General features: G+C 53.0%; 1 protein-coding gene across 4 annotated transcripts in view; it reads right to left on the bottom strand.

Moving 5' to 3' along the window:
• Nucleotides 1-340: 340 nt before the first annotated feature.
• ABCG1 (ATP binding cassette subfamily G member 1) overlaps nt 341-12,106 on the bottom strand; it is an 82,069-nt gene continuing 70,303 nt past the window's right edge. For 3 of the 4 annotated variants that reach the window (XM_036850707.1, XM_036850705.1, XM_036850708.1), the window contains 10 exons: nt 11,404-11,549; nt 11,120-11,243; nt 10,298-10,412; nt 7,405-7,589; nt 7,167-7,268; nt 6,128-6,296; nt 5,184-5,284; nt 4,912-5,070; nt 3,584-3,702; nt 341-2,441 (listed from right to left, as the gene is read on the bottom strand). In XM_036850707.1, the coding sequence (XP_036706602.1) occupies nt 2,213-2,441; nt 3,584-3,702; nt 4,912-5,070; nt 5,184-5,284; nt 6,128-6,296; nt 7,167-7,268; nt 7,405-7,589; nt 10,298-10,412; nt 11,120-11,243; nt 11,404-11,549 (1,449 nt within the window). In that variant the 3' untranslated portion in view covers nt 341-2,212. The remainder of the gene's footprint in view (nt 2,442-3,583; nt 3,703-4,911; nt 5,071-5,183; nt 5,285-6,127; nt 6,297-7,166; nt 7,269-7,404; nt 7,590-10,297; nt 10,413-11,119; nt 11,244-11,403; nt 11,550-12,106) is intronic. The other variant, XM_036850706.1, reaches the window with a different exon arrangement.

Genomic DNA, 12,106 nt, shown 5'->3' with positions numbered 1-12,106 from the left:
GCGAGGGGCAAGGGGCATTGCTGACACTTGAAGAGTGACGAAGGCAGCTTCCTAGGTCGATATCCTCACTGGACCCGGCCTCAGGTCCTCCTAATCAGATTATCCTGCGGTGGTGACCTCAGTGTACTCCCTGCACTCCAGGCGGCATCCTTTAAAAAATACCCGTGTGCATGTCCTTCCTGGGCTCACAGACCCACGACCGGAAGGACTCACCTGGAGGGAAAAATCTTTCAACACTGGCCTCAGCTGATGTAATTCTGAGGCATGGTCCAGGACCTTTCCTCTTCCCAACTCTCTATTTCACCAGGCTGTTCCCATGTGTGTCTTCCTACGTGTGACATTCGTACAGGCAAGTCTATCTTGAAACTGAATAAAGACTTTTTATAAAGGCTAAGTTTGACCCTGGTTAAGTAACTTAATCTGGAAGGCAACGCCACATTGGTGTAAAACAGGTAAACGTAAATTTACATTTAAAATACCTCAATTGTGTTTACTAAAAGGGATCTAAGGGTGAAAAAGAGGCCCCTAAGCACTTGCAAATCAAATCCACGTGTGAGTAAAATTTGCACCTTCCTCATTCTCTTAAATAGGAAATAAAAGTTCTGGAACACAACCTAGGAATCTCAGAACCTTTCAGAGCTGAACATGACCTTGAGGACGATTTCGTGCTGTTCTTTACAGGTGGGGAAACTGAGGCTCGGGGAGATGAATGAATCTGTCCACAAAAAATACAGTCTTTCATTAGGAGACCCTGATTCCAGGTTCACGGCATTCTAGAAGGGGAAAGCGATTCCGTTTTCCTTCCGAGGACCTTCTTTGGCCAGAGTCCCCTTCCACCCTGGGGTCATACTGCCGCCAACAAGCACACGGGCGCCCGCCATGAATTCAAAGGCCGTTTACCCTGCAGATATGCCCACTGCTCCTGTGCTAGAGGGATTTTACTTATGTGACTGCATCACTGGAAAGGAGTTTCTGGTCTGGAAAGACTATGCTAGCCCGGCGCTGAGAAGGTGAAGGTGCCGCTGAGATGCCATGGAAACCAGATGTGGGAGATGGAATCTCCCACGGCTCTCAGTGCATGATCTGATGGAGCTCCAGATGCCTCGGCCACACTAAGTCTTCGCCAGTTTCTGGCAAAGGCCTTGGATTCTCAGGAAATCTCAGCATCTTTCCTCCTGTGCAGTTGGTGCATCTTTTGCGGGCTACACCTGCAGATACCACAACGTTCACACCTGGAGTTTCTCTAAGCCCAGCTTCCCCAGGTTCAGTGGAGGTAGTTGATGTGATATGTCAGGGAAGAGAAATGTTTGTAAAAAATCAACAGGATTGATTTTCCAGAATTTTTTTTTAGGCAAAATTAAGGTGCTTGGAAAATTACGAAGGAAAAAAACCAATATATTTTGCTTAAAGTAAGAAGCATGGGGAAAATAAAAGACTTTGAAAGAGATGGCCAATTTCACCTTACAACTTTCTGTGTAACTTTAAAAGACTTCCACACGGCTTAGTGCATACGGTTCCAAGGTCATCCTTCAACCTGGAGCCGGCATCTGCGTCTTTCCCAAGTTCTGTCTGTAAATGAGACCAGCTCAGCGATCAAGTCAAACCCCTCTCATCTCTAAACAAAGTATATTTACCCTGAATAATTTTCTTCACCAAGTACTAAAAAGGTACAGCTTCTGGAAATGAATGAAATTTATCAACTTTTGGCTTGGAAAATGACCTCATTGGAAAAAGAGACAAACCGTAGAAAGGTGAAACTACGAAAACACCAGTCACAGAATGGAATCGGCTCCTGGCTTCGCCTTTCTGCCCCTGGACGTCTGACTGCACAGGGATCCCCAGGAAGCTGCCTGAATCCCCCGTCCAGGACCAGAGCTCCCTGGTCAGAAGGAAGAATTTTGCCGAGGAACCCCCTCGTCACCAGCTTTGTTGCAGTTTTAAATTCTGCCTGAGGGGTGGTATTCTAAAATCCTGCACGTGGGAAAAAAAACCTTTCTACATCTTCTTCTTAGTTACAGCTAGAAAGGGTAATGGAGAGAAGGCCCAACCCAGCAGGGCGGCGATGTCCAGCACTGGACGCCCAACAACCAAACGTGGTCCCAGGGGTTGGGTCCCAGGAGTGTCTGTGTCCTCGGGCCCGGGCTTGCCACAGGTTCTGCAAGTGGCCCTTGGCCACTGTGTCCAATTTTCCTCTCTCTGGCTTTCCAGTGCTTTACCTCTCTGCCCGGATTTTGTATCTCAGCACAAAGTAGGCAATGAGACGCAGGGAGATGAAGAAAATCCCCAGGACGATGAAGTCCAGGTAGAGCTTGGCGTTCTCCACGTCCAGCTCTCTGAGAATGGCCTCCGACTTCTGGAAGTGGCACGTGTCATCGATGTCACAGTGTAGGTCTTCCCGGTCGAGGCCATAGATGGAGAGGATGACCCCTTCAAACCCATACCTGAGGAGGGAAGTGCCAGCGTGAGGAGGGCTCAGGAACCCTCACCCCTGCCTCTGCCCACGTCTGCGGAGGGTAAGGTGCCACCACCATCCCCCCATCCTCAGCCTGGCTCCCCTCCGTCCCCGGAGATCTTTCTCCCTGGAACACTTCCTAACCGCTCCACCGCTTCCTAAGATAAATCCATTCAACGGCTTGATGACGTGTTTTCCAATTTTGTTTCCTCCAAAGTCTCCACAAAAAAAAAACACCAAAAAAACAAATTGAACCAAGAGTAGGTATTGTTCAAGGGTTTTACGAATGGAAAAGTGCTTTGATTACTTCTGATATCATACTTTTTTTTTAACAGTTAAATATAATAAAGGGTCCGATAGCTTTCCAAGGACTGGGGAGCATTTAAATAAAACATTTCTGCATCACCTTTCATTCTGTTCCAGCCCTGCATCATCAGAACAAAAACGCTAATTCTGAGAAGAAAGACACGGGTTTCTGATTTCTTGGTCTTGGAAAGTGCACCGATGGCTGAAACTCTGTACAAGTGCTTTGTTTTGATTTTGTTCTCCGGGACAATATACCTGGGTCTGAATTGACATTCTAGAAAAGACAAGCTTGTTCACAACTGGGGACCCTGGCTGTCACGTGGAATGGCTGCGGCTGGGGAGAAAAGCTCTAAAGACCGGCCCCCGCCTGCCAAGGGCCAACGTGCCGAAGCACCTCTGAGCCGAGAGCGTGAAAGCTGATCGCCTAAGTGCTGAGGCACCAGAACCGTCTTGTTCAAGAATATTAGGATGCTTGAAACGTGACCTGTTTTCCAATGGATTGCTTTTTAAGGTTTTAAGAGTTCAGAACCTTGTTATAAGCAGTGTTTATCCCAGAGAGGAATGAAGTTCTTAAAAGGTGGAAATATGCAAGGCAGCTCTCCAAAGCATGCAGGACACGGAGCCACGAGTGTGTATGTGTGTGAGGCATGCACAACTAGGAAAAAAACCAAAAGGCACCGATACTCTTTGGGTTCATGATCCAAGAAACACGCCGTCATCTAGCTGACAGCGAACAAGGGGCTTTTGTGAGCCTCTGCACGTCCCCAAGTCCCTTCCCTCTGTCGTCCTAAAGTCCCTGAGTCGTAAGGGGCCCCCACACGTTACCTGACGTAGGAAATGTAGGACATCCACTGCAGGTAGGTGGGGATTGTGTCGAAGCTGACGAAGAATCCTGAGAAGAGGAGGACGGGGATGGCTGTGACGGGGCCCACGAAGGTTGCCACCTGAGAGGGGACACAAAGGGGACTTACTCCCATCCACCTCCTCCTCCTCAGGTGGCCCAGAGGCCACAGCCCATGTTTCTGGACAGTCGCCAGCAGCTGGGAAAGGGTCAGAGATTTCAGGATGGGTCACACCAGGGCCAGGACGGCGCAGAGAAGCACCCTGTTTGGGGAGCGAGCTGGCTGGTCTCTGGCACAGGGAGGGGCTGGGGTTTGTGCCCAGAGGCCCAGCTGGGCCCAGAAGAGGGGACAGAAGGTAAAAAAGAGTAGAAACCCCACAGAGCAGGGGTAGCACGATGCTGGACATGGTTGTGAGGGCGCTTGGTTGGGAGGGAGGCAGAGCACCCCAGGACCTGACGTCAGCGTGTTCCAGGGAGGAAGGGTCGGGAGCGCGATTCCCTGGGTGCTGACTGCAGCTGGCGTGGGCTGAGCACTTTCTACGGCTGTCGGCTGTGGGGTGGATGCCATTGCTATTCCCATCCACAGATGAGGGTACCGCCCAGAGGCTCTGAACACAGGAAGGAGTCCATCACACGCCGGGGAGGGGGGCGTCAGAAGGCCACGGTGGTGCTGACTCCCCAGGGTTCTGGCTTTGTTTTCTAAGGGTCGGACTGGCCTGAGCACCAGGAAGCCCCAGAGGTGCAGAAACTGCAAACACAGCGGGTTTGGCAGGTTGCGGGTGGGTGGTACCAGGCATCCAGAAGGGACACCAGGAGGGGCTCAGGAGGGTGGGAGCATGGGGTGCAAAGGGGGGCGTCTAGGCGACAGCTGAGTGGATCCCGCAGAGGCAACAAAACGTAGGCATTGAGAGCTTGGCCTCTGCGCCGGCTGTGCGACTCTGACAAAATCACGTTGCCCCTCTGGGCCTCAGTCTCCCCATCTGTGAAATGGGGAGCATTGCACATAACTCACGGGTGTGCTTGGACTCGATGAGCTGACGTTCAGAAAGCACTGGGACCAGCACCGGGTGTGCCCCAGGCTCCACACAAGGGCACCTGCTGCTGTCAATCTGCCCATCCTGAGCAGCCAGGACCACTCGATCCCTTCCCTGGGGGGTCAATCGACCTACTGAAGCCAGTCTAGGAACTTAGGGCAGAATCAGGAGGAGGGTCACAAGGAGCGGGTGCTGAGCCCCACCAGAGCCACAGCCCTGGTCGCACGGGCCAGGGTGGAGAAGCGAGGCCTGTCCTGGGGTGCGTCCTCGGCTGGTACCTGCAGGGACGTGGAGGCGGCTCCGATCAGCAGGCCCAGAGACTGCGCCACCAGCGAGGTCATGGTGCCCAGGGCCGCGAAGAGAACGAAGCGCACGGCGTCGGACGGCTGGGACGTCATCCAGTACACGATGCTGCAGTAGGCCACGGGGAACATGATCTGGAAACACAGGGCCTGTCACCCTCTCCTGCAAGCCATACCTCCCTCTCCCCCACTTGGGGTACTGGAGAACCCCCGCCCCTCTTCATATCCTGCCACTGCCACTCACATACCTGGAAGGGCACGTCGGCCATGGTCTTGGCCAGGTAGTAGGCCTTCAGGCTGTACCAGTAATTCAGGTGTTCTCGAAGAAACACTCCCATCTCCAGGGGAACTAGGGGGCGGGAAAACGGAAAGGGTCAGGCAGACATCGCAGTGGGATCACCACCTCAAACAGGTGGTCTCCTGCCGAGCCCTCTGTAGCCCCAACCTGTCCTACACCTCCCTGTGGACCATGCAGTACTAAAAGCACCTGAAGTTTGAATGCAAAGGTGTGAAATGATTTACCCGTCTGGAAAAACTGCCCATCGTTTCTAGAACGGAAGCGTCATGAAGGGGAGAATCCAAGTGGGGAGCATCGCTGTAGTGACGGGTGCAAATATCTACGGTTTTGCCCTTATTTTCACTGAGCAACTGTAACTCGTGATTCCCTTCCTGGACAAGACCTCGCAAGCTGCTCTTGGAAATTCAGGGCAATTTAAGGAGGAGGCATTGCCAGGAGGGGGTGTTTAGGCTGGAGAGCTGGTGAAGCAACAGCTTTCTACACTGTCTCCCTGAAGTGGCCAAGGGCAGCCTACTTTGCAAATAGTCTAGAATTGCATGGAAATCCACCTAGAATAGCTTTACCCATTCACAAACTTGGCCGCACCAGGGTTGTCTTAACTGAACGAGGTAATGCTCACGCAGTAGCGTTTAAGGGGATCCTGATTAGAAAACCTTTTAGAAATATCTCATCAGCCTTCCACCAGGCTTACAAGTCTTCCTAGTGGTTCATTTCTTTGGCTTAAACATGGCATGTATTTTCTTGTCTAACAGAAAATACAATAATACCTACACCTGTCAACAAAGAAAACGGTAGTTAAAAACATAAGATGCTATGTGTTCGTGGCCAAGCAAGCCATGGCCTCAGTGGCAGATAAGGAGGGAGAGGTGGGCGTGGGGTCCGCCAGGCACTCACACGTGAGGACGGTGGGCATGAGGGCTGCGAACATGAGGAAGAGCATGGAGAAGAAAAGGAAGCCGGAGTTGCTCAGGACCTTCTTGGCCTCGTTCCCGATCCCCAAGTAGAGCAGCCCAATGAGGAGGCCGATGCCAATGTGGGAGGTGATCCGCAGGTGCGTCAGGACCTGGGGGCAGATGCGGTTCACACTCAGGTGTGCGGAAGCTCGGAGGTGGGCGGTGAAAGAACAAGGCGGCCAAGGTCCCCCGAGGCGGCGGCCAAGGCGGAGCACAAGCTCTGTCCTGCCCCTTCCCCCAACGAAACAATCCCCCGACCCTAAACCAGCTCGCGTGAGCACGCACACACACATACGCATGGAAGCATTTTACTGCTGTTAAAACAGTAGGAATTGCTATCCTTTGTGAAATCCCCTTCAAAAGTGGCAAACCAGGGAGGGCAGTGTACCTTCAGAGGGGAGGAAAAGGGACAACGATGGTGGTGAAGGGGGCAAAGAATGGATACATGACAGGCCCACCCGTGCAGAGCTCCACCTGGTGGCCACCAGCCCCTACGTCTTTCGAACTGGGTCCCAGAGGGCCCTGGGCACTCAGCCCCCTACACAGGTTGTCATATCATCCCCTCGAAAGGGTGGATATCGTCATGGTTCCCAGTCCTTCACCAACTCCTTCCTGTAAGTGTCTGCACAACCCGCCATGCCCTGTGTCAGGCGGAGCTTTCTGGAGGGAGGAACACACTTCCCGATGTCAGCCTTGGCCAACGGCATGTGAGCACCAGTGACCGTTTCCCTCCAGGAGCCAGAGCTGTAAGGGCTGCAATTTGGTTTCTCCTGCACTTTCCCTCTGCCATGTTCCAGAAAGGAGCCGGTCCTCCATTCTGGGTCCCAGGAAGAGAAGACTCGTGGGGCAAGGCCATGACCCACAACACGTTACACGAACCAGACATAAGTATTTACTGTCCCAGCCACTGGCATCTGGGGAGTGTTTGAAAATGACCCTACAGCTTCCTTTGCCACGGAGAGTACTGCAGACCGCCTTACCGAATCCCTCATGATGCTGAGAAAAGTCCTTTTGAAGAGGATGCAGAACTGGGTGAGGCAGCTGGCAGAGAAGCTGTGACAGCCTTCCATGGAAGTGGAGTCCTGAGGACACACCAAGGAGGGAGGAGGGGTGAGACCCCAGCCCTGGGACGCCTCCCCTCTCGGCTAAGAAAAGTTCTCACGCAGCGGGCGCACGAGGGGGCGTGCAGTGCTGCTGGGGGCTGGGGCTTTGCATTACCTTTCTCCACCCCTTCAATCGTTTTGCCTGCTTTACCTCTTCAGAGGGCCGGTGCCAAAGAAAAGGGTTCACCTCGCCATCACCTCCGGGCTCTCTCCTGTACTCAGAGTCACACATGCCCTCCCGGACGGCTCTCACCAGGCGGCCGTTCTGATCGCCATATTCACCGGACGCGACTTCCATGACTGCACCATGAGACACAGACAAGGTCACCCTAGGCATCGCTCACGTGAACGGTGGGCCTCTTTGCTTTACAGCAAAATCATTCATCTAGCAGGAATATTTTTAACTGATTATGTAGATGCTGTGTGATGATGCTAATGATATGATAAAAACCATTTAGTGACCAATGTTCTTTTGGCTCTAAACGCCCAGCAAGGCCATTTATCACGTCAGGAGCCTGAAAATGCAAATCTGGATTGTGATGTCGGAGAGCCCGGGAAGTCATGAGCTCCTGCATCTGTTAACTTATTCATTTGTCCAATATGTACTGAGTGCCGGCCACGGGCATTCAAGCACCAGGGTTGGAGCTGGGAGGAGAGCAGAAGGGAGCAGGATTCCTGCTGGGAAGGCAGTTCCCAGGGCGGGGGTGAGTGATGGGCACCGTGGCAGCTCTCTGGGACCAAGGAGAAGTGCCGGGGGTCCTGAGGGAGGTGCGCTCGGCATCCTGGGGACGTAGAGATCATGGACCACGGGCCCCACCTCTCAGATCCCCAGGGACCATCTCCTCCGCCTTCCCTCCTTGGCCCCGGTGTCACACCTCTGCACCCCAAACTGTCCAAGGCCCCACGCTGCTCCTTCTCTCCTGGCTCCACACGCCCCCTGGCGACCGCTGCTCCTGCTGTCCTCCCACCTGCCCTCTCCTCTCCCCCATCCTGTCCCTCCTGGTGTGGGTCCCAGCCCCTCACCTGAATAAGATTCTTGCTAATGCAAAGCCCCCAGGGACGCCCCCCTCTGGCAAAACCAGCCATCTGTTTCCTGAGCCAGGGTGATGGCTAAGCCGTCCTCCATCGGGTCACACACCAGGAGAGGTTGTCCTCACCAGAACGTCATGATCGATGACACCAAAAGAGCCAGCACTGACCATTCTGCTGGTCACTCACACCCACCACCCTCCAAAGGGCCACTCTCTCCTCATCTCTCCCCCTCTCCTCAGGTGTGATAACTGAGGAGCTAGAAGCCACCAGAAGGGCACACCTTCCCCTTCTTGGGCCCCCCTTGCAGCCCCACGTGCCCTGTTCCTTCTCCCGTCATCCTTCTCTCCAGGTTCACACCTCTTCGCAGGCCACGGACCTCACTGCCCTTCCCTGTTCAGCAGCACCTGTCCCCGACCGTCCTCGCTCCTGAACGACTAGGAAGCTACCAACCTGATCCATCCCCGCCTTTAAAGATGCTCAAGCCTCCTCCCCCTCTCCCCGGGCCCTCATGTCCTTCCAGCTCACGGCACTCTGGTTCTGCTTCGTCAGAGCCCCCTTCTTTTAAGAGAGAAGCATTTCCCAGCAACAGCGTCTTGTGGAACACTATTTGGGAGATGACATGTAGAGAATGCGGGGTCTGGATGCTTGAGCGTAAAACAACTGAGTGAGAAAGGCTGGTGACCAGGAGACCAAGGCGGAGAATTGTGGTGGGTTGAAGGGTGTTCCCCCAAAATTCATGTCCACCTGGAACCTCAGAACGTGGCCTTATTTGGAGAAGGTTCTTTGCAGATGTAATTTTATGGTTATGGATCTTGAGATGAAATTATCCTGGATTTAGGATGGGCCCTGAATCCAAAGACTGGTGCCCTTATAATAAGAGGAGAGGACACACAGAGACACACAGAGACACACAGAAAAAGAGCCGTGGGAAGACAAGGGGCAGAGACTGGAGGGGTGCAGCCACAAGCCAAGGAATGCTGGAGCCTCCAGAAGCTGGAAGAGGCAAGAAAGGACCCTCCCCCGGAGCCTTAGGAGGGAGCCTCGCCGTGTAGACACCTTGACTTCTGACCTCCAGAGCCATGATCAAATGAATTTCTCTTGTTTTAGGCCACCCAGTTCGTGGTGCTTTGTTATAGCAGTGCCAGGAAAGCAGGATGCGATGGCCAGGAAGGGACCCCGGATACAGTGGCAAAGGGAGAGAACAAGACTGGGTCGGGGTGTTTGAGCACTTGGTGGTCTAGTAAATATGAGCTCGAGAGAAAGAGAAGGCAAGGGGGGTGCAAGGTCTCCCGCTTGGAGAGCAGGGTGAGGAAGGGCAGATCTGACAGGAGGAAGACGGAGGTACGGGACTTGAAAAGGCTGTCATTTGCAGGTAAATGTGTGTGCCGCACAATGGGCAGATCCGGTGGGAAAGTGATTTCAGACGTCGGTGTCAGTGCTCTGGAGGGCCTGGGCCAAGAGGGGAGGCCAGAGCAGGAGCCCCGGGGGCACCGGAGGTGGAGCCCATAAATCACAAGCTGCAAAGCACGGAAGCGCCAGCCTCAGGACCTCCGAGTCAGGAGGAGTAACTCGGACCATTAGCCTGGTGTCTGGACTCCCAGGGCCACATTTTTTTGTTGGGTTTGGTCAAAATTTAAATCAGCATTTTAACGTCTCCGTTAATCAAAAGGGTTTTTTTCTAAGGTTATTTCTTTTCAGAAATAACTTCCTTTAGACTAGAAACATCACAGAGTAAAGTATGAGGAAATATTTCTCCTAACAATAGATCCCTTGTTGTAGTTCCCAGGTATTTTATCTGGAGGAAACAAAACCTCATTTGACTTGGTCCTAAAAGTTCTACCTCAGTATGGCACTTGAGCTATCTGTGGAATATTCAAGTAATTCTTGATTTGGAGGCTTCAGGTAAAAGCAGAAACCCACCAAGAATAAAAAAGACCCCCTTTCTTTTCTTTCCGGCTGGTCAAGGCTCTACTTACCAAAATCGGCCGGGTTGTGGTAGGTTGGGCAATTCAGACCTAAATCCCTCAAATATGGTACAAGATTTGAGACTTTTCCCCGGTACACACACTGTCCTTGACTGAGGACATAAAGCTGGAAAAGAGTAAGGAGAAGGGAAACATCAACTCCGCCTTCCTCTGTAAAGCAAGAGAAACTCTCAATCCATCCATCCATCCATCCATCCACCCAACCACCCATACATTCATCCAGCCATTCGTTCACCCATCCATCAATCCATCAATTTCTCTCTCAGGAGAGCTTTATGTTACCTCCCAAGGTCTCAAAGTTCAAAGGGAAATCCATGATAAGTCAGGGAAGACAGAAGATATCAGATGACCAGGAATTATTATTATGTTGCTTTTTTCCCTTCATGCTAACCACCTGCTTAGGAAAGACTTTGGAGCTATACACATTTCATTCCTTGGGACATTTCTTTTGCTCATGATAATATCAAAACCTAAGATTTATAAAAGAGATGATATTGTCCAAATATCACAACCTGCTATCTAATTCTGTATGGCAAGTACTCCCCCACTGTCACCAGGGGGTGGGGAAGGAAGCCTCAGTAATGTCAGTGACTCGCCCAAGACCCCGTAGCCGGACACCAACCCCAGAGAGGATACTGGCCAACTCTTCCTACCCCCTCTGGTCCTGCCACCTGAGCTGCTTATGGAGCCAAAATCTTAAGAAACATAACACTTAAAGCCACTCAGAAATGAAGACACCCCAATGAACTAAGGGGAAGACGTGAGTACCGGGATTTGGTTTCACTTGGGCTGATCACAGCAAGGCCTACGTACCTGGTCGAACAGCTCAAAGAGCTTGGCGCTGGGCTGGTGGATGGTGCAGATGATGGACCGCCCCCCCTGGGCCAGCCCCTTCATCAGGGAGACCACCTGGAAGCAGGAGGTGCTGTCCAGGCCGCTGCAAGGCAAGGGGCACCGTGAGACGCCTGCGGTCCCCAGCCAGACCCCGCGTTCAGAGTGTCCCGGCTGGGTCTGCGCAGGGAGGGGAGGGGATTCAGGAGGTATCCCCTCCTGCCGGCAGGGAGGGCAGGGGTCCTGCCTCCATGGCTCCTGCTTACCTGGTGGGCTCATCGAAGAACATGACCGGAGGGTTGTTCACCAGCTCCAGCGCGATGGCCAGGCGCTTCCTCTGGCCGCCCGAGAGGCTGCCGGTCCGCGTGTTGGTGCAAGACAGCAGGCCCAGGGCCGTCAGGATCTCCTTGACCTGGGGGACAGTGGAGTCAGAGTGGCGTCAGGGATCACCTGCCCACCTAGCCGCCTACAGGGCCCACGTGGAACCCCCAGCTGCCTCCCCAAGCCCACTCACACGCCTGCCCTTGGCCAAGGCGGCAGACGCTCGGCAAGCGTGAGCCCAGGAGGCTGAGAGGCAGTGCTGGGGCCAGCCCGTCCCGGGCTGGAGTCCTGGTCCTGCCCCCTGCCGGTCACCTGTCAAGTCCCTTCACTTGTAAGCCCCGCTCAGGGCCCAGGTCAGGGAAGATGTTGGATAAGCACTGCAGAAAGTGTGGATCAGTGAACACATAGGTGGACGAGTGACCAGGTGTCTGACCAGCACAAAGGGGAGGGCCTCCCTGATGGTTTGATGTAATACAGTAAGTCCCCTACATATGAACCTTCAAGTTGCGAACTTTCAAAGATGCGAACGTGCCCCTGTGTGCCAGCTGTTATACTGTACTACGGTACTTTTCAAGGTACTGTACTGTGATATTTAAAATGTTTTATTTTTTGTGTGTGTTTGTTTTTTATGTATTATTTCTGTGAAAA

The sequence above is a fragment of the Balaenoptera musculus genome, chromosome 4, assembly GCF_009873245.2.
Source record: "Balaenoptera musculus isolate JJ_BM4_2016_0621 chromosome 4, mBalMus1.pri.v3, whole genome shotgun sequence".
Classification (NCBI taxonomy): Eukaryota; Metazoa; Chordata; class Mammalia; order Artiodactyla; family Balaenopteridae; genus Balaenoptera; species Balaenoptera musculus.
This window is presented reverse-complemented; position numbering and strand designations above follow the sequence as displayed.